At 41.8% G+C, this 20,575-nt stretch overlaps 1 protein-coding gene across 1 annotated transcript in view; it reads right to left on the minus strand.

Moving 5' to 3' along the window:
- ZNF407 (zinc finger protein 407) overlaps nt 1-19,398 on the minus strand; it is a gene marked incomplete at both ends in the record, with an annotated part of 378,073 nt that extends 358,675 nt beyond the window's left edge. Inside the window, 2 exons of the mRNA XM_080714660.1 lie at nt 7,833-7,947; nt 14,709-19,398. Coding sequence (XP_080570786.1) covers nt 7,833-7,947; nt 14,709-19,398 — 4,805 coding nt within the window. The remainder of the gene's footprint in view (nt 1-7,832; nt 7,948-14,708) is intronic.
- Between the last annotated feature and the right edge of the window lie 1,177 nt (nt 19,399-20,575).

Raw genomic sequence — 20,575 nt, forward strand, 5'->3', positions numbered from 1 at the left:
TCCAGCTCAGTAGATTCTATAACATCTCTGCAGTAAACAGTACTTTTTAAAAGATAAAAAGAGGGAAAAAAAACTGATGTTGTGGAAATCCGTGTTATCCAGGGAGCAGCATGAAGAGGGCCTGGAGTTTATTGCTGATCACTTGATATTTACACAACACTTTGGCAGAGCACTACCCACACAAGAGGCGGCAGTAAGCTCTCAAGGATAAATGAGAGTTGACCAAAGGCAGAGGGAAAACATCACGGAAATATAAAATACAAAAATATTACAAATAAGAAAAGTACCTGAGAACTAAGAAGTATGGGACTAAGTACGTTACTAACCAGTGCATACTCTTAGAAGTTAATGGCTTCCTGTCCCAATTGACATCGCCCATCCAGTTAACTCAAATATGGAAATCCAGTCACAGCAACCATCTTCAACACATAAGTTACATCCAGGCATCGGTCATATGACCACATAAATTGTATATGTCCTTTTCATCATTATTTGGTACTCTGTTGCATTAAGCTATATAGAACAGTTATCAATCTTTCTCATTATAATTACCCCAAATCAATAACATTCCCAATTTAAATTATGAATAGTTGACTCCTCTTAAAATAATTCCCCCTGGCCAGTTCCCGTGGCCCTCGACCCCTTGGCTGGGCTTCAGTTCCTGCTAGCCCTTTCACTAAAGCAGGTCACACTTCTCCTCTCCCCCTGTCACTGCCAGAGCGCTGGGAAGTGAGACACGCACAGAAGAGGGACCGACGCAGGGAAGGCCAGCCTTCAGCGCCTTGGCGGCACAGTGTGGTGACTGGCCCCATCGCCTCGCAGACCGGCTGTCCCGGGAACTGTCCACCTGGGCTGCAAGCCAGCCTCGCAGGGCGATCACTGGAGTTCCTGAACACACCAGACTCCACGACTGCCTGCCCACCTGCCTGGCTCCCACTCACCTCCACACCGCTGCCATCTACCCTGGAAACACTTCCTGGGACCTCAAGTACTTCTTGATCTGAGCTTTTGCTACATTGATCTTTAACCCTAAACACTGACACACCGTCAGTCAGCCCGAATGGATGTTCAGCAGATGTTTGCTTAACACACCTCCCTCGGCTAGTCACACCCACTTCAGAAAGTCCTTGAGCATTCTTGATAACTGGCCACACTATTCCATTCCCCTCCACTTCCATTCTTCTTTTTGTTTCCTCTGTTAAAACTGCCAGGTTTGCCTTGTGAACACTCTCTAACCTTTAAGACCAACTTCAGCAGCAAGCGGGTCTCCAGGGAGACTTGCCCATGGTCCTACACGGAGCAGGGTTCCATCTGCCCACTCCTCCTGCTCCTCTCAGTGGCTAAGCTCGCCTTTGGTCTACATTTCCTATACCTCCTCTTATCCAGTTCTTGAAAAACAAGAAAGAAACAGATGAACAGGAAAGAGGAAGGAGAGAACAGGTTAAGGGGGTGGGAGGAATCACAGAACAGGTGGAGAAACCACAAAAGGTCTCCTCTGCATTCTACTGTGGAGATCAGGAGGTTACAGAAGCCTGAACCCTCAAACAGGATTTTAGAGTCACCATAAGTCGTTGTAAAATAAAAATAAAGAAACATGACTTAATTTACTGAGAATGACTACTTCACTGGAAAGATAGAAGTCAAAGTTTCTAACTACGACACGAAGAAATGACAATATTTATTGGACTTTTATTGTTGTAGGTTGATCATGTTGGCTGGCCTTGGCATAGACCTATGACCCACCACCACCCCCTTTCTGTGGCAAAAATTCTACAAAATATTGCCAACAAATTCAACAAATAAAAGGTACCTCTTTCAGCAGAGGACACACTGAGAATGGCTTTCTTCTGATTCTACTCCACTACCCTGACCTTCCCCTCACTCTGTCCTGGATTAACAAAGCAGTTCAGCGGAGGTACACTCAAATCACATCTGGCAAAGAAAGTTTGCTACTTGAATATTACAAATAAGACATCCCTGAGATTTCCAAATTATAAAGTGATTTTTATATAAACTATCTTAAAGGCTCATCATGATTTAAAAAGTATTTCAAGGATTTTACCATCAGAAAAGAAATGATTAATGTTAATTTTCCATCCTTAAGTGACAGGAAAGGAAACAGTACTCATTATATGGCATTTTAAAATTTTCAAAATGGAGAAAAAAAATACATGCTTAAACTAAAAGCAATAAACTATTATGTGGATAAAATATGACTATATCTTTTATAATGACAATCTTTTAATGTTAGTTTTTACAAAACTGAGGGATGCTGCACTTTATATTATTATAAGCATAATTCATGTCATGGTTTAAAACAAACTTTTCTATCTATGTGTCTTTAACCAAAACAGCCAACAGAACCAAACACTTATTTTATTTGGATACATCTGTGGATATGATGGGTGTAATTAATTGTTCAGCTAAAAATGCAATTCCAGGGTGCTTCTAATGATTTAGGTATGCACAGCTCTAGCTCTCAGAGCAGACTAAAAATAGTGATTTTAATTTATTCCTGCTGCCTACAATTACCCACAACCATGTATTTTTAAATATTTCCAGCCTATAAAAATTACTAATTTTTGCCACTTGTGTTTATCTGCATTTAGACTTTGATTTGGATAAATTAAGCTCTCAAGTGTTCCTTGCTTTATGAAACTCTGCATGTTGTACACTTCAACACAAATAAATGACTTGTACCATTAGAGGTTTAAATAATGTAATGTATTTCATGCTCAGCCTGAAGCTGGATTCCAATGAAGTTGCTAATGCACGTAATGATTAAGTGTAACTCAAATACTAACTGTGTTGTTGAAAACATGACAGGCAATAATTTGGTCTATTATATTCTGCCATTTAATTGCCTAGTACAGACATTCTCTGACACGTTATGAAGCAATGATTTACAATTATTCAAGCTGCAAAGGTCAGAAAGTGACATTATAATCATCTACATAGAGATCCCTCCTAATGCACAGAAACTAGGTAATGCCACACACACACAAAGAGTTTCACTGCATTAGTAACTTTCTATTTAAGGTTTCTTAAATCAACTAGGAATAAACAGTTCCCTAAGCACATAAATACACAACTTAAAAATGTCTGGAATCATCTTGTGAACCCAGAGGTAAGAAATTTAGAAAATGCTCTTATTCTCTCCTGATTAGGTAAGTCTTTTTAAATTATTCAACTCTATACATGAGTCAAGACTAGACACAAGGAAGTCCGTCTGGAAATAAAACAATCCCTAAATCACGTGTACTGAGAGCCTCAGCTTCTGAATAATGGCATAAAAAACTTAGGTATCATCTCCTAGGTTTATTAAAATCACAGGCCTATTATTTGTTTCCTATAATTCTATCAAGATAACTAGTACTGAAAAAGAGGAACAATAATCCAGGTTAACGAACTTTATTCCTCTCATTCAACCAAAAGGATGATCTAGGCTTTACATTTTTAGGCACTTGCTTCTTTCCATTATATAGACATGTTCAATTTGCAAACTAAAGCAAGTGCAATAAATAATAAACACATGAAGGAAAGTAGGGAAAATAGTGTGATCACTTAGGACCACACTTGTAAGCAGGAAGAAGAAAACAGAGAAGGACATTGGGCAGCAGGGTTGAAGTACAAGAATGAAATGTAATGCTTTGCAAGAATGTATTAAAAATGTAGACTTAAGCAAAAGCAGAAAACAAAAGTGGCTAGTGGCTAGTAGAAAGTAGGTAAGTTACATTTATTACATGCTAGGAAAAACAAACTAGAGGAAAAAGTACAAATTAAACTAAGTCAATAATAAAAAGCTGATATGACAAGAAGTAGAGAAGTGAAAAGGGATAGTTAAAAGAAGAAGAATAAAAAACAGGAGTCATCCACCATTACCAGCTGCATAATTTAAGTACATCACTAAAAAACACTTTGAATCTCAAGTCTCTCGTCTATAAATGAGGCTGACCCACATGAGCTAAACAATCTTACGAGATATCGAGACCAACAAAAGAAAGTAAGCCAACCAAGGCATTTACTAAAACTCAGATCACTGCATAAATATTATTATAGTATATACTGTTTTAAACACACAGAATTAAATTTAAAAATTAAGCAAGCATGGTGCCAATAATGACTTTTTAGGTTATTGAGATATTCGAGTTCTTTACTAAAAAAAAAAAAAATAGAGATAATGAATTCAGTAAAAAAGATTTCTTTGGCCTATTTTTAAAACTAAAATGAGTAAGTCAAATCGTTCATTCTATATAGAAATACTTCCCATTGCTTATTATTGTTCCCACTGTGCCCTCTGTCAATCACATAGTAGAGTTTCAAGCTAACTATCCCTCAAATGCCTAAGTATAGATATCCCTGAATTGTATAAATCCTCTCCATCGTATTGGGATGTGAGAGACTACTAAGGAATTCTACTACGCAAAAGCAAAAAGAAAACAGCTGTGCCTCCCAAAAGCAAAAGTAAAATAAATGGCTCTTAAACCCAGCTATCTATAAAATGCACTTAAAACATAACATTTCCAAAGCAATACGTTTTTGAAATTTGTACCATGACCCAAGCAGATAAACCTTATACAGGCAGAACTCAGCTTCTGAACTACGAATCCTAATTACACACAGGAACTAGACTTCTAACACATTCGGCAACTGTCTGACTGACTTAAGTCCATGATATTCTGTGGCCAAGATTTGCTGATGAGGGGTTCTAGGGGGAAATCATCTTAAAATTCATCTTGAAGATTCAAAGAAATCCACACAGGTCCAGAAAACTTGTTTGGAAGTTTAAGAGGCAATTTTTGCTAAGGGCGCAGCTACTGCACAACCCTCCAGCTAATTCTTCACAGACACAGTGTTGCTGAGCACTTACAATCTTCTCACATAAAATTTAAAAAAAAGAGAACAAGTAACCTTAATACTAAGCTTGATTCAAGGCAACACACTGTTGTTTCAACTAATTTTACCATAAAACATTAGTTTTTCTTCAAGAAATCCAAGCATTTGCAAAGTACATAGATCTGTAAATAATTTCACTTTAAAAATGTGCCTTCCCTGATATTTTTATATTATCAATTAGAAGTATTTGAGAAATAACCTCTTATAACTCAAATAATGAAAAGGTCATTAAATAAAATTCTAAACTATGAGAGTGAATATTAGCTATTGGAGAAAAGAAAACATAGTGTAGGACCTTCTGTTTGTGACAAAATTACAGAGTTAATGTTCCTGAAAGATCACTTCACCTTTTAAAGCATGATTTTGTAAAAGGTAAAATTTATAGCAATTAAAGCTAATGAAGAAATGCAGCATGAGCTGCTTATGTTCAGGAACTAATAGGTCCACTGAGCATTTCTAAGATTATTTAGCCATCAGTGATAATGAATTGACATTGTCAGTGATGTTAATGTACCCATGCTCTCTACTGCCAGGAGTCTGGTAGCCAATCCCTTGCTTTCCACTATATTTTTTTTTCCCCAGAGTCATAGGCAGAAATTTATTTAGGAGAGTAGGAAATGCACATTCAAGGGAGAATGCAGAGCACTCCAAAAGGAAGAGAAGCGCTTCCTTTGGGGAGTGGAGCGGAGGCTCTTCTTACACTACAGGGTACTTCTGTGGGCTGAGGGATGGAGGTACCGAGGATGACACCAGCCCAGCAGTCACTGGGTGCAGGTGTGCTGGTCACCGCCGGGTGCTGGCCTTCACTGTCTTAGCAGGTATGCCTCTAGACTGCTCAAGGACAGCATATATGGCCCAGAAGATGGTGCTCTTGGGCAGTGCCCAAGGGGGTTGCTCTTTTTATGTGATCTCTTATCTAAACAGACACTGCCCTATCCCTATGAAACACATAAAATACAGGACAACTTATACTTTTTCTTTAACAATATATTACCTAACTCATAATTGTTGTGTAGATCAATAGATATTCTTCAGCTTACAATTCTCCAGAATGTTACCCTTACTGTGAAAATATTTACCCTATTAAAATTATTGTGATGTAACTTTCAAATTAAATTTTATTAAAAAGTAAAGATAATGATCATTTCACAGTCAGATAAAATTCAATGGCTACTATAAGAATTCAAAAATATAAAATTCTAGAATCTGGAGTGCTTATTCTACACACACACACACACACACACACACACACACACACACACACCTCTTTGGGAGCAGTATGAAGCTCAGTATAATTCTGTATCTTGGAAATCAGACATATAAACTATCAGTGCAACACTTGAGTTGTATGTAGCAAGCAATTCGCTAAAGGGTGCATTGTTCAATTATATAATTAAAGCCAAATAATTATAAACTGTTTCTGATACCATATATGTCAAAATCTGTGTTCTTAAAGTCTCTCTTTCTCTTTCTAGAGTCTTAGTAATCCTAAAAATTTCTTTAAAAGGGGATGGAACTAGATTCTAATAGAGTATGCAAAAATTATCTCCTTATTTCTCAGCAATTATTTCCTTATTTCTCAACAATGAAAAGGAAAGTTCTTATTGCCACCTGGTAGCAAGCTATCCCTGGAGTCAGGGCCATCTTCTCTCCTATAACTTATATGGTAAAAACAATAAATGAAATATCTTTTAAAATTCCAAGACCTATCGCAATTAAAATGAGCCATTTGGCACTTGACCCCTGCAGCTAAAATCAGTAGAAACAAAACTCATTCTCCCACTGATCTGGGGGCTTCAGGGCAATGGTTCATCTTCATTGACTTTAGCAGCAAGTCACTGAACCATCAGTTCTGCCAGTGAATAAATCACAAACCACGGGACTAAAGCTGCCTGCAAAGTTATTTGCAAAACTATGTGAAAGGGCAAAAATGACAGGTGGATCCTGGGATTGACATGCATTGTCCAACTCAACGCAGACTCCGTTTCTGACTTAAAAACATTTATGTGGTGGGATCGACCCCAAGAGCCTTCCACTAAGAAAAAGAGAATGTACTAGAGCATGGGTGCATTGCATAATTTTATTGAACCTGAGATTGTGAATTACCCAGAACTGCAGGTTTCTTAGGTTTCATGTCAAGTGTTTTTATATGATGTGCTTATTAGTTAATTTCTCTAGCATAACATTAAAATATATTCTTAATCAGAAGTAGGGTATTAAAATCCACCTTTGAATGTCCTATGATACACCATATATGTCACAGCATTTTAAAACCTTTTAAACATTGCTGCTAATTAGTTTTACATTAAGACACTTCAGTGCTTTCTATTAAATATAACAGTTTTGAATGACAATTAAGCATTGTGAAGAACTGCTGAGAAAAATACCACTAACTAAAAAATAAAACCAGTTTTGAAATAAAATCACACAAAAATACATTATACCATTTTCTTCCATTGTATCTCTCAAATAATCAGTGACTAGCCATCTGAAATTAAATCTTTTGTTGTTTTCCTTATAGAATATGTCCAATGGGTCCAAAGTGCCATTAATGTGATTAAAATTAAAACAGTATAGCAAAAGAAAAAAAACATATATATACTACTAAAGCTAGATTATGTATTTTTTTATGTCTTTAAATGGAATTTATACTTCTCTCTGGCAATGTGAATGAACATCCTATAATTTAGTCAATTTACAGATTACAGGTTCAAATTGACCTTGTAGCCCATAAAATTGCTCATCTTCAGTACAGGATGAGAAGTGGGAGAAGAATGTCATAACTGTATTTAAGGAATTTACCATAACAATGGAAAGAAGGCTACGCATGCATAATTCTAGCCACTCTTACTCATATCAGTTTGGAACTCTGAAACAATGCACACCCCGCACTGGCTTCCTGGTGCACACAGCGGAGACGGCTCCTACGTACTCACCCACAGACATGACACTTGTACTCCCGCATCCCAAGGTGCCTTTTCACGTGGTTTCTGGCATCTCCAAGCTGCGCTGTTGCAAAGTGGCATATCTTGCACTTGAATGGTTTTGATCCTGAGTAAATTTAACATAAAATATGATTTGGATTTGAATAATACATTAGTGATAGTTTAAAAAAGAGGGCTAAATCTTAAATCATACCTTTAATCTAGGGAAGAATTTCTGTCCCCAAAATGAAATAACCTGTATCCATTTTTAACTTGAATAGACCTGATTCTATAATTATTCTACCCGGGCTTTAATGTTTCAGTGAATCTTCCTAACTCTCAAAAACATTTCTAGGAACTAAAGTCCAAAGTGATACTGTGAAGCCACAGTAAGTAGACGGGAGGAGCTAAATAATTTTAAATACTTTTCTGATAATTCACAAAAGTGTTTTGAAAGGCATTCAATATATTAAATAGCACATTTTAAAATACAAATTCAGCTGGGTATGGCTGCACACGCCTAAATCTCAATACTTGGGAGGCTGAGACAGGAGGATGGCTCAAGGCCAGTGTGTGGTAACTTAGCAAGACCTGTTTAAAAATAAAAAATAAAATGGGTCCAGGGGATGGAGCTCAGATGTAGAACATCCCTGTGTTCAGTACCTAGCACCACAAAGAAATCAATATCAATTAATCAATTTACTTTAAAATACAAACACAATACGCACAGGGCAACTGGTATCTTTAAGACTGTACCAATAGAGACATTGCTCACTGGCCATCGGACTTCCTCATGTTTCATCAGCTTTGAATTTATTCATATTAGTAATACGGTTTCATATTCTTCTGCCATTTATCTCAAATGATTTACTACATTACCAGTTTAATATACATATATGAATATACAGTAAACAAATTATGGTATTTTTTTTTATTGGTGGTACTGGGGGTGGAACCCAGAGGTTTTCTACTTCCGGGCTATACTCCCAGACCAATTTTATATTTTATTTGGAAACAGGGTCTCACTAAGTTGCTGAGAGCCTCACTAAGTAGCTGAGGCTGGCTTCGAACCTGCGCGATCCTCCTGTCTCAGCCTCGCAAGCACGAGGATTACAAGCGTGCGCCACCACGCCCGGCTCAAATTATGGTATTTTTATAATAATTTTCTAATAAAAAAACTGATGATTCAGCAAACCAGAAGTACTGTTATTTTGCTTACTACTGAATTCAAAAGCAAGTATTTTAACACACAGAAGGCACAATAACAAAAACAAAATGTGTTCATAGTTTCATAAAGAAACAAGACTGATCTAGACCCACAAGCAGGTTAATGAGGGCTAAAAGTGTATATAGTCCCTGGGTTCAATCCCAAGTACCATCAAAGAAAAAAGAAAGGAAAAGAAAATTATTTGAAAGTCAGCAAAATTATTTTAATAGATAAGACTGTAGCTGAAATATACTAATATTTAATCATACTCACATTAATAAACAACAACATTCTTTTAAGGAAGAAAAACTATATAGAGAGAGTGGGGGGGGGGAGGGAGAGGGAGAGAGTTTTCTAACTACTACTTCTTTAAAAATAAATGAAAATCATAATAACTACAGTTTAAAATCAGTACAATATGTTTCCAGATTTTTCATATCATGTTTAGTACTTATTTGGTAAAACACCTGTCCTAATATAGTTAGAATATAAAATATGTGGACTTTAATATACAAAAGAGTTCAAATTTTAAAAATCGTAATAAATCATATTTGATCAATGAGCCTTTGTGCAATGCCCTTGGAGGAAAAAAAAAAAAAATCCTCCAAGAATACTCTGTTGAAACTGAAGCACTCAGTAAAAAATTTTAGAGTCTTAAATTTCAATTTAATTCCCAAAAGCTGACAAAAAAAGTGAAGCATTTAATTTTAATCTTCCAACAGAAATAAAAAAGTCAACAGTACTAAGCACGGGCAGACAAGGTTGAATATTTCACAGTTCAATGACACTGAAGCCAGATCTCTTAATATTTCCATTTCTACAGTCAGAGGTAGATGTAAAATATATTTAGCACCTGAATGGTTCTATCTAGTCAGGTTTATATGTTTAAATGCCAAAAGCAGGTTGAGGTTGCAGCTTACAGCAATCACATTCTATCAGTCACATCTGAAACTTCAGTTTATTTAAATGACTGATAAAACTAAGCCTTTCTCTGCTTTGAAATGTTACACAGAGGCACAGAACTTTATAAAGACACTTCAAAATGGAAGATACGCAGAGCCGATTTACCTACACTTTAAGTGAAAATGCTTGAAAGATGATAATTAGGGGCTTATTAGCTGACAAGGGTATCAGGCTCCACATGAAGACAAAGCTCCACTATCTGCAGGGAGATCAGGGTGCACATGAAAACCTCCAGGGTTCCTATTTCAGGCCCGGGCACACGCCAACGGCACCACAACCATGGCACCAAGGTCACACCAGCTGGACACAGTCCCTCTCCTGTGGCACCAAGGTCACCCCGGCTGGACACGGCCCCTCTCCTGTGGCACCGAGGTCACACAAGCTGGACACGGCCCCTCTCCTATGACACCAAGGTCACACCGGCTGGACACGGCCCCTCTCCTATGACACCAAGGTCACCCCGGCTGGACATGGCCCCTCTCCTGTGGCACCGAGGTCACACCAGCTGGACATGGCCCCTCTCCTGTGGCACCGAGGTCACACAAGCTGGACACGGCCCCTCTCCTATGACACCAAGGTCACCCCGGCTGGACATGGCCCCTCTCCTATGACACCAAGGTCACCCTGGCTGGACATGGCCCCTCTCCTGTGGCACCGAGGTCACACCAGCTGGACATGGCCCCTCTCCTATGACACCAAGGTCACACCGGCTGGACACGGCCCCTCTCCTATGACACCAAGGTCACCCCGGCTGGACATGGCCCCTCTCCTGTGGCACCGAGGTCACACCAGCTGGACATGGCCCCTCTCCTGTGGCACCGAGGTCACACAAGCTGGACACGGCCCCTCTCCTATGACACCAAGGTCACACCGGCTGGACATGGCCCCTCTCCTATTACACCAAGGTCACCCCGGTTGGACATGGCCCCTCTCCTGTGGCACCGAGGTCACACCAGCTGGACATGGCCCCTCTCCTATGACACCAAGGTCACACCAGCTGGACACGGCCCCTCTCCTATGACACCAAGGTCACACCAGCTGGACACGGCCCCTCTCCTATGACACCAAGGTCACACCAGCTGGACACGGCCCCTCTCCTGTGGCACCAAGGTCACACCAACTGGACATGGCCCCTACCCTATCCTGTGGCACCAAGGTCACATCAGCTGGACAAGGGCCCTCTCCTGAGGCACCAAAGTCACACTGGCTGGACACAGTCCCTCTCCTGTGGCACCGAGGTCACACCAACTGGACATGGCCCCTCTCCTGTGGCACCAAGGTCACACTGGCTGGATACAGCCCCTATCCTGTCGCACCGAGGTCACACCGGCTAGACACGGCCCCTCTCCTGTGGCACCGAGGTCACACCAGCTAGACATCGCCCCTCTTCTATGGGACCGAGGTCACACCAGCTGGACACGGCCCCTCTCCTGTGGAACCGAGGTCACACCAGCTGGATACGATGGGCTTCTGTGTCTGGGTTTGCCAGGACACCTGCACTGTAGGCTCAGTGATTACTGTTGCACAGAGCTGTCCACACACACAGGGAGATTTTGTGGACTGCTTCACCCAGAACACTGAGGCTGTGAGCCACCCACCTCTCACACGCACAGTGGGCCGGGCTGACAGCTCCTTTCCCGTCACAGACACTCAGATGCCTGCTGAGGTAATGCTACTCTGCCAAGAAAAAGAACACCTGTCTCTTTTCCTTTTCTTCCTAAGTGGCAGTAACTTTTCCATGTCTACGTTCATGATACACATTCTAAAACCGAGCCAGGAACAGTGTTTATAAGGCAAGGACTAGAAAGCCTCATCTTCTTAAATCTGTCTTTCTCTCGGGTATATCTGATTATTACTAGTTTCCAATATTAAATACTTCCATTCCTTGCAACAGCATAATTCTCAGAAGGGTGTTTTTTTTTGTTGTTTTGTTTTGTTTTCTTAATTTGGTCTGTGGGCTTTTGGAAAGAGAAAAACTAAAAGAGCTCTCTACCTCCCAGTGCCTTGTTACTCTGTGAGAACTGCGGAGCGGTAGCCCCTCGGTGTGCACCGAGCCCTCGCGGGCGCCCCTCAGCAACACTGCTAGCTGCCCTGCACACGGAGGTGGCGTCCACGTCCACGGGAGAGGACAAACAGCCCCCTCCAGGTCCTCGGGGCTGATGGAGCCCTGAAGGAAGCCGACTGCCACTCACGCTTCTCCACCTGAGCTCCAGTTCTGCCATCCTCCCCAACACGGGCACTTCCCGCATTCACGCATTCGGCACCTTGCACTGGGAGCCGGTGGCATACCGCGCGGCAGCCATGAAGAGGAACCCTGCCCTTGCCGAGCTCCACGCCTTCATCAACTGCCCTGCGAAGCGCCACTGTGGGGCCACACACCACCAGCCCTAACGCACAGTCCTCCGAGAAGCCACACGCACCGTTTTCTCTGTGTGAACATTTTCAAGTGGCCAGAGCTCTCTGAACATAAACAGAATGGCTTCAGTCGTGCCGCAGGACAGTGTCTTCCACGTCGTGTGAAATAAAAGCTGCTAACAGGACGATGCAGCAGAGAAAGCCAGGGCTTCAGCGGCCCGAGAAATGTGACCTGCTCCACACACGCAGAGCACGGGGAGGCTGGGCCGCTTTTACCACCCGGAGGCTGGGAGGGGTTATAGAAGACATGGAGCGAATCACAAAATGTGAAACAGGGATTGGAAGAGTAAGCCCTTTTCCAGTTAACCATCAATAACAGTCCGTACATTACTATTTCATGGACATAAGCAAAGTATCTGAAAAGCAATTTATTTTCAGATGCTGGGGAGAGGGGTAAGTCCTGAAGACTGACTTCCCCAAAAACTGACTTGCAGAACTGAAATGGTGGACTAGCACTGCGTACTCAGAAAGGGTGTTCTCGATGGAGCTTCGAAGCACAATAAAAAAATGTGCTGCTGATAAGAACACCACACGATATTTTTTAAAGTCTGCTAACTTTTACTAAATGTTCCAATCAATGATGTAACTTATATAAGCAGGGTTACTCTGTCACATATTGATAGTTACCTCACTTTCACATCCACATTAACTTGATTTTAAATGCAATTAATACATATAGTCAAGGAAGACTAATGGACTACATTCTGCACTTAACCTGGTGGACATTTTCAAATGGCACAAGTGACCAGTGCAAACCTATTTTGCATTGTAAACGACTAAATAAATCTTAATGGATTAAGAATGATCAGCTATCAACACACAAGGGAAATTAAGTGCTGAAATGCCTACATTGATTATTTTAAATTATTAGCCTTACTCTGTTCTTGAATTTGTATGCTTTTAGTGAGCTTTAACACATTTACAAGACTTATTGACTATAATTACAAGAGAATTCAAGTAATGGACACATCAATTATAAGCAACATGTCTTGACCAGACAGTTGCATAAAGAATTCTAAAAAGAGCTCCATTAGCATCTTCCTCTTAGTTTTACTCAGTTTTATCTGCCTTCAGAGGGAATTCTTAAAAAAAAATACATATTTTCTGTCCACATGAAAGGACAGGCCTGATTTCTAAAACCATATCATTTTAGAAAGTGGATGTAAAGAGATACTAACAGAGGTGCTAGCCATAGAAACAAATATGCCCTTACACTTATTTTAAAAGGGGACTCTGTATCACCTGCAAATAGTAGAGCTCGAGAAAATAATGTTGAGATTTACCTAGATTAATCTTATGCAGGCTGACCTGTTACTTTCTTCAATGGGAAACTTTTATCTATCTTTAATCACATTATACTAGTAATAATGCTCCATACTTTCTTATCGTTCCCCTTGTAACCATGTACTAAGTTTCATAAACTGCATGAATTTAAAGTATAGCTTTAATAATAAGCCATTATTTAAAAGTACAGTAAAATAAACCCTACAGTTTTAATGAAAATATGTTCATTGAAATGTGAATTTATTATTCAAATCCACTCATAAATTCAACCATGGAGACAGATCTTGTCTAAGCAGAGCACAATGATTTAGAAAAGCTGTCTATTTAAAATAAAGAATGTATGGCAGGTTTACAGAAACAGTGCAGTGAATTTTTACATAAATTTAGAAGAGTAGCTTATGCATTTTCTACCAGAAAATGTTTTTTAAAAATTTCTCCCTAAAATTAAATATTAACAGAGAACATTAAATATGATAGAGTACAGAAACTAAATCAGGTACTACATCCATGTACTATTAATTGAAAAGTATTGACTAATTTTGACTTGTGAAGGTAAAATCTTGGTGCCTAGAGTAATACTTTGGGGTATAAAAAAATCTAGCAATGAATCTTTTTAAACCTCTAAAATTTTAAGAAAAATTTTATTAAAAGCCACTTAATATGTTTTCTGAAAACCCCAAGTGTCATTTAATATATGCTACAGAAAAACAAATAATTAGCACTTAAACCTAGTAAAAAGCCTTTGCAAAAGAGGAGTTTAACAAAGGCATCAGAAGAACGAGGCTTTGGGACAAAATTAAATGAAACCTGTCACTAACCAGCCTTTGGAATCACTAAGGCTCAATCACCTTTAGAAATGTCAAGTGTCAACCACCGCTTATTAGAGAAGCGCAGGACACTACACAGCCAGGAAAGGCCTCGGTGGCAAGCTGAGGAGCTAAGCAGGTGGGGTTCCAGCTCTGGAGGTATGAATGTGCACCTTTGCCATCCCATCACACCTCATAAGGAAACACACCTACCTGTGTGAGTGCGAATGTGTGCCAGAAAGGCCATAGAGTTGCTGCTCCGACACATCTTCCCACAGTACTTGCAAACACTTCCCTGGTTTTCCTCTCTCTCACGATTGATTTGCTCAGTGTCTTCCACTATATACTTATTCACCTCCCGCAGCAATTCCTCATGCTGTCCTTTAATATGTAGAAACAAATTCTGCTCAGAATCGAAGGGCTCTGTGCACTTGACACATTTGAAGGTGGCCCCGCCCTCCGGAAGCTCTTCCACACTGGCCTGCTCATTCCTCAGGTGGCCAGCACTGGCCAAGTGCTGGTGCAGGTTGCTTTCTGTGTAGAACGATTTCCCACACAGCAAACAATGAAAGTGTTTCTCCTTTGTGGGATGCTTCATGGCTATGTGGACGTTCAGGCCGCTCAGTCCGTCAGCTAGGAAGCCACAGTCATCACAGCGGATGCGCGTGGACTCGCTGAAGGAGCTGCCCTCAGCTTTCCTCTTCTTCAAGCCCTGAGTACAGTCCTTCAGGGCCAGCTCACTCATTCTCACTCCTGTGGGCATCAGGCCCTCTTCTGACTGGTCTATCAACTCACCATCTTCAGGGTTCTTGATTCTAATGATTGAAGAATCAAATCGTCCAAAACTGTACATGGCCTGCCCTTTTTCATCAATACTGATTATAGTTTCATAAACATCGTTACTCTCAAGTGTACTATCAGAAGTAGGGCCATCCTCTTCCAATATAATCTCAGTTCCGTGCTGTGCATTCATCTGAACTTCCTTGTTCTCTGGGAGGGGATCTGCCTGCCCTGGTTTCAAGTCTTCTGCGCTGAGCGTACTTCCAGCTCCGTTCTGATTGCTGCTCTCCAGGGCCAGCGGCTCCCGTGCTGTACCCTCCGCAGCACGGGCGTCTCCGGCTGGACGGCCCCCGCCGTGGGCTCTGAGGCACTGGGGTCTGTCCAGGACTCTGCCTCGGCCAGGTCCTGCGCTTGCTCCCTCGCCCTCACACAGTGCAGCTGAAGCATGGGCGTCATTCAACACTGCGTGGTTTTTCTCTGTTGTCTCACAATTCAAAGCTGAGCTTCCTGAATTCTCACTTTGAAATCTACTTGGAGGGCCATAACTAGAGGAAATATTCAGAGATGCCATGCCCTCGGGTTTCAAACCTTTCTCCTTGACAAGGGGCTGCTGGAAAGTCTCACAAAAGGCATGGTCTTCACTAAAATTAGATTCTTCTTCAGTCTCAATTTCTACAGAATCGGGAGCACAGAGTACTTTGGACATATCTAAATTAGTATTCTCATCCAAAATAGAGCACTCTACAGTATTTCTAGGTTTGAGAGTATCTGGTGATTGGTCTGAAATTATCTGAAATTCCTCAGAATTCTGTGGATGCTCCTCCTGGGGGACGGGGACATTTCTAGACATCTCTGCGGGATCTGCTTGCGCACTGGAAGAGCTGCGGAAAGACTGCCGCTTCACTTTGTGTTTCTCCGTTGCCGCGTGCCTCGTCATCTCTCGGCGAGTCACTGCATAGTAGTCACACGCCATGCAATAAAATTCAAACTCTTTAGTGTGCTTCCGTTTCACGTGTAGCTCTAGAGAAGCAGGTGAGTGGGCGATAAACTCACAGTGCAGACACTTATTATCACCTGTACCTGTGATGTCTCTCTGTGAACACGCATCGCCCTGTTGAAGAAGGTCCTCTTGGTCTAGAGACATTTGTCCCTTTTTATCAGCAAGATGACGGTTAACTTCTCCATCTATGGAACAAAACACATTCTCAACTTCAACTTCAACTGGACTGCCACGATCTACTACTGGCTTTTCTAAAGCAGAGGTATCTGATTCTGATACAGAAGCTGACTTGCCAGCATGTTCATCTGAAACAGCCAGTGCTAAAGGGGTGCTCTTTTTACAGGCTTCAAGATTACCCCCTTCGGGGCCAATAATGATATCTGAACTTTGTTTCCCATTGGCTTCTATTTCGACCCGACCTTTATGTTTCTTGGTGGCACAATGACGCTCCATATCTCCCTTAGTCACAGTGTAATACTTACACACTTTGCATAAATAACTATACTGGTGACTATGCTTACGTCTAATGTGAACCGTCAAGTTTGTAATGCTAGAGGCCAGCAGACCACAGTGCGAGCATGTCCGGGAGAGGCTGCCTTTAGGTCTCCCTCCCTTTGGAGGGGCAGTCAAGCCCAATTCATCATCTCTGGCGATCACACCTGACTGCGAGAGTTCATTAGGAGTTGGCGTGCTCTTCTCAAAACAGGAATGCTCCTGCACCTGCACACCTCCGTTGCCTTCAGACCTTCCACTTCCAGGAGTGCCGAGCTCCTCTTTTTTATCATTTGCACCTATACACACCCTTTCAATACATTCTTCAAAAGTTAAGCCAATATTATTCTTCCTAGCATTTTCAAGATGCTTGCTTCTTTTAATGTGCTTCTCCATGCCTTCTTTGCTTAGTGAATACAGATTGCATGCTTTACACAGAAAATGATAGTCCTGACCATGACGAAGCTTTATGTGTCTTGTAAGAACAGTGGAAGATCTCGTTTTATAGAAACACTTCTTGCATTGGAACTGAGGCTTGCTGGAATGCCGTGCTTCACTTCCATGGCTTACCCTGGGCTTAACAGGTTCTTCCTGAGCTGTTTTCCCTGATTTATTCATACAATCTTTTGTGTTTTCTGGTTCTAAAGTACTAAAAGGTTCGGTCTGTAAAACAGGCTCACTGTTCAATGATAGAGAAATCTTTGGTTGAACCAATAAACTAATATGCTTCCCAGTTGTTTTGTGTTCTTCTATGTCTTTCTCAGACAAAAACAGATTACAAGTAGTGCAAAAATAACCCAGACCATGCTCTTCTTTCATGTGGTCTCTCCAACTTACTTCACTCGAGGAAATAAAGGAACAACACTGACAACTGAGGACAGAAGCAGCTTGCTGATGGTGGCTACTGTGCAAATGTTCCTCTAAGTCCTTCCTAGAAAAGCTGGAAAAGTCACATGCCTGACAGCAGAATTTCATCTCTCTGGCATGACACTTTTTTGTGTGGGTTTCCAAATCTGTCCCATTCACAGCTATGTGAGCACAGTCTTTGCAGGTAGAGGAGAGCTGGTGGTCAGGAGCTGGCTTCAGTGCTGGAGCATCCAGCTGCAGTGGAGGAGGGGGGCCGGTCTCGCCCCGCACTGCTCCTGGGGTGCCTGAGGTCGCCGTACACAGACTCTGGACCTCGTGGCTCAGTTCTAGGTGTTTGGACCTTGGTTCTGCATCAGCTGCTTTCATCTGTGCTCTAAAGTGTTTCAAATATATCCTCGGAGTTTCATTTGTGACTCTCTTCTTAATTCCTAAAACATTAAGCCTTTTCTTTGCCTGGCCCTGCAGGGTGAAGGTGCCACTGCGCCGTCGGAAGCTACTTCCCAGCACTGGCGCGCTGCGCTCAGGTCTTGACCTGGCTGTGGTGCTGATACTGTGCGCTGTCTGTGCGGCATTTTGGGTAGATCCCACTTGATCTAGGAGATTCTCTGAGGGCACTTCGGTGCCAAGCTTTCTGTCCTGGCTTTCAGGATTTCGAGCTATGGTGAGGGAGGTAACGTTTTCTTCAACAATCTCTGCTCTTTCTGCTGAAGTATTCCTAGATGGCACCATTTCTACAAGAAGCTCACCACCACTAGCACCATGCTGAGAAATGCTTCCTCCGCAATCTTTAAACTGGCTCTCAGTAGTGTGTGATCCTTGTGAATCCCCATTCTTTGCTATGGGCTTAGAAGCTCTTGGTTTTACTCGAACATTCTTTGTTCCCATGATACAAGCCTTTTTCGAAAGAGGTTGTTTTGTTAAGATCTGTACAAATCCTCCACGAGCAGCAAGATTCTGGCGCCGGAGATGGGTTTTGCCAAGATAATGTGCGTTCAGCAGGCTTTCTTCCACACACTGAAAGCCACAAAGATCACAGGAGAAAACTTCCTGCGGCCCGTGAGTGTGCTTGGCATGCGCCGGGGGGGGTGCGCTGCTCTCTGCTTTGTGGCCACAGCGGCAGCAGGCGTGGTCCTCAGCCTGTGGCCCGGGACATCCAGCACGGCTCTCCAAATCCGAGCAAGAGAACGGGAGGCCACATCCGCTGCACTTGAGCGCCGTGCCTACACTTGCACCGGTGCAACTCACACTCGTTTCTTTCACGAGGGAAGGAGATTCTCTCTCCGGATTGAGGGAAACCATTTCCTGAGCAGGCTTTCTTTCAGTGCCTTTTTCCAGAGAAACCGCATCGTTGGCGCTGAGGCCACAAGAGGCAAGGGCGTTTGGAAGCGCCGGGCCTCCATGGCTTGAGCAGTCCCTCAGAATGGCTGCGCTGCCTGCCTCGCCTACCGGGGCATGTGCTTCTGTGGCAGAGCTCCGGGGCAAGTCAGATCCACAGGTGCCCTGCTTGGCAGACTCGCGGGGCTCTGCCTCCCCTACTCTCATTCGTTTGGAAGCATGGTTATATCTGTCTTCCTCCATAACTGCACTGCCCAAGCTGGATGATTCTGAAAAGCCTCTTTTGTTTGTGAGGCTCTCAAGAGAATGTGCTGGGGCCTCAGGCGCAGGCCCATGACGGCCATCATGAGGTGAAACGCTTCCCGAGCCTCCTGTTTCCTTGTTCACGTTTTCATCCTCATCCGTCTCGGGTTTATTCTCGGAATCCATCGATAATAAAGTGCTGATAATGTTTTGTGTGTCAGGGGTGGCTTAACCAGCTCTCATAACCTGTAAAGTAAATAAACAGGGCAGTAAGCCTTTGAACATGGAGAAAATGCACCCACATTAGTCTCAACTAAATAAAAATTTAAAAAAATAGCATGGGATTAGCTTCAATGAAGTTCCCAGGATACTCCGATGAATTTGGTCACTAAGTTCTTCATGAAAATGGTGCAGTCATGTCTTTGGAACATCAGCCCACACCATGTTTCAATTCTCTAGACCTGTAGATTTCAGTTGACTACTTTTGTGAAAAAAAGTAGAAGTCCTCTGCTCTTTACAAGTCACATTTCAGTGAATTATGATTATTCATTTTTTTTAAAAAATGGCTATTGTAGAGGTCCAGAAGAGGGGTTTCCCCTCGTCAGCCTACCTAAAAGCCGAGATGCTAGCATGAAGTCAAATGCTTCATCCCTTTGCTCTGAGGCAAATTGCTTCTGTGATTTTCTGCACAGATCCCAATTCATAAAATCATACTCTCACTACGTGTCACCATTCACACTCAAGGTCTTTTGCCAGTGAAGAACCACTCCCACTCTTAGTGTCAATCATAAACTTCAAATCACACTCCTACTGTCTAAAGGTTAGTGACCAAGGGAAATGTTCATGGTACAGGGCAATTAATGGAATAAGTTTTGAGGGAGGAAAAAGAATCACATTGAATAAAACACTTTAAAATCAGTATCACTGATTTTTTGTTATGATATTTAATTCACTAAAACATAACATTTTCCAAGCCAGGCATGGTGGCACACACTTGTAATCCCAGCATTTGGGAGGCTGAGACAGAACGATCGTAGTTCGAGGACAGGCTCGGCTACTTTGAGGCCCTTTGCAACTCAGTGAGACCCTATTTCTAAGTAAAGAATAAAAAATAAGGTTGGGGGTGTAGCTGGAAGGTAGAATGCCCCTGGGTTCCATCCCCAGTACTGCAAAAAAACAAAACAAAACAAAAAACATAACATTTTCCATTTACTCTATACTATGATTGGAATTTTCAGCCAAATGTTATTTGATTTGATGTTAATAAAAAGTCATCAACACATTACAGGGCCTCAAACTATTGATAGTTATTTTTAATTGTTTTAACAATTTCTTCCATAACAATGACAACTTTAAAAAAAAA

This window comes from Muscardinus avellanarius, assembly GCF_963383645.1.
Source record: "Muscardinus avellanarius genome assembly, chromosome: 17".
Classification (NCBI taxonomy): domain Eukaryota; kingdom Metazoa; phylum Chordata; class Mammalia; order Rodentia; family Gliridae; genus Muscardinus; species Muscardinus avellanarius.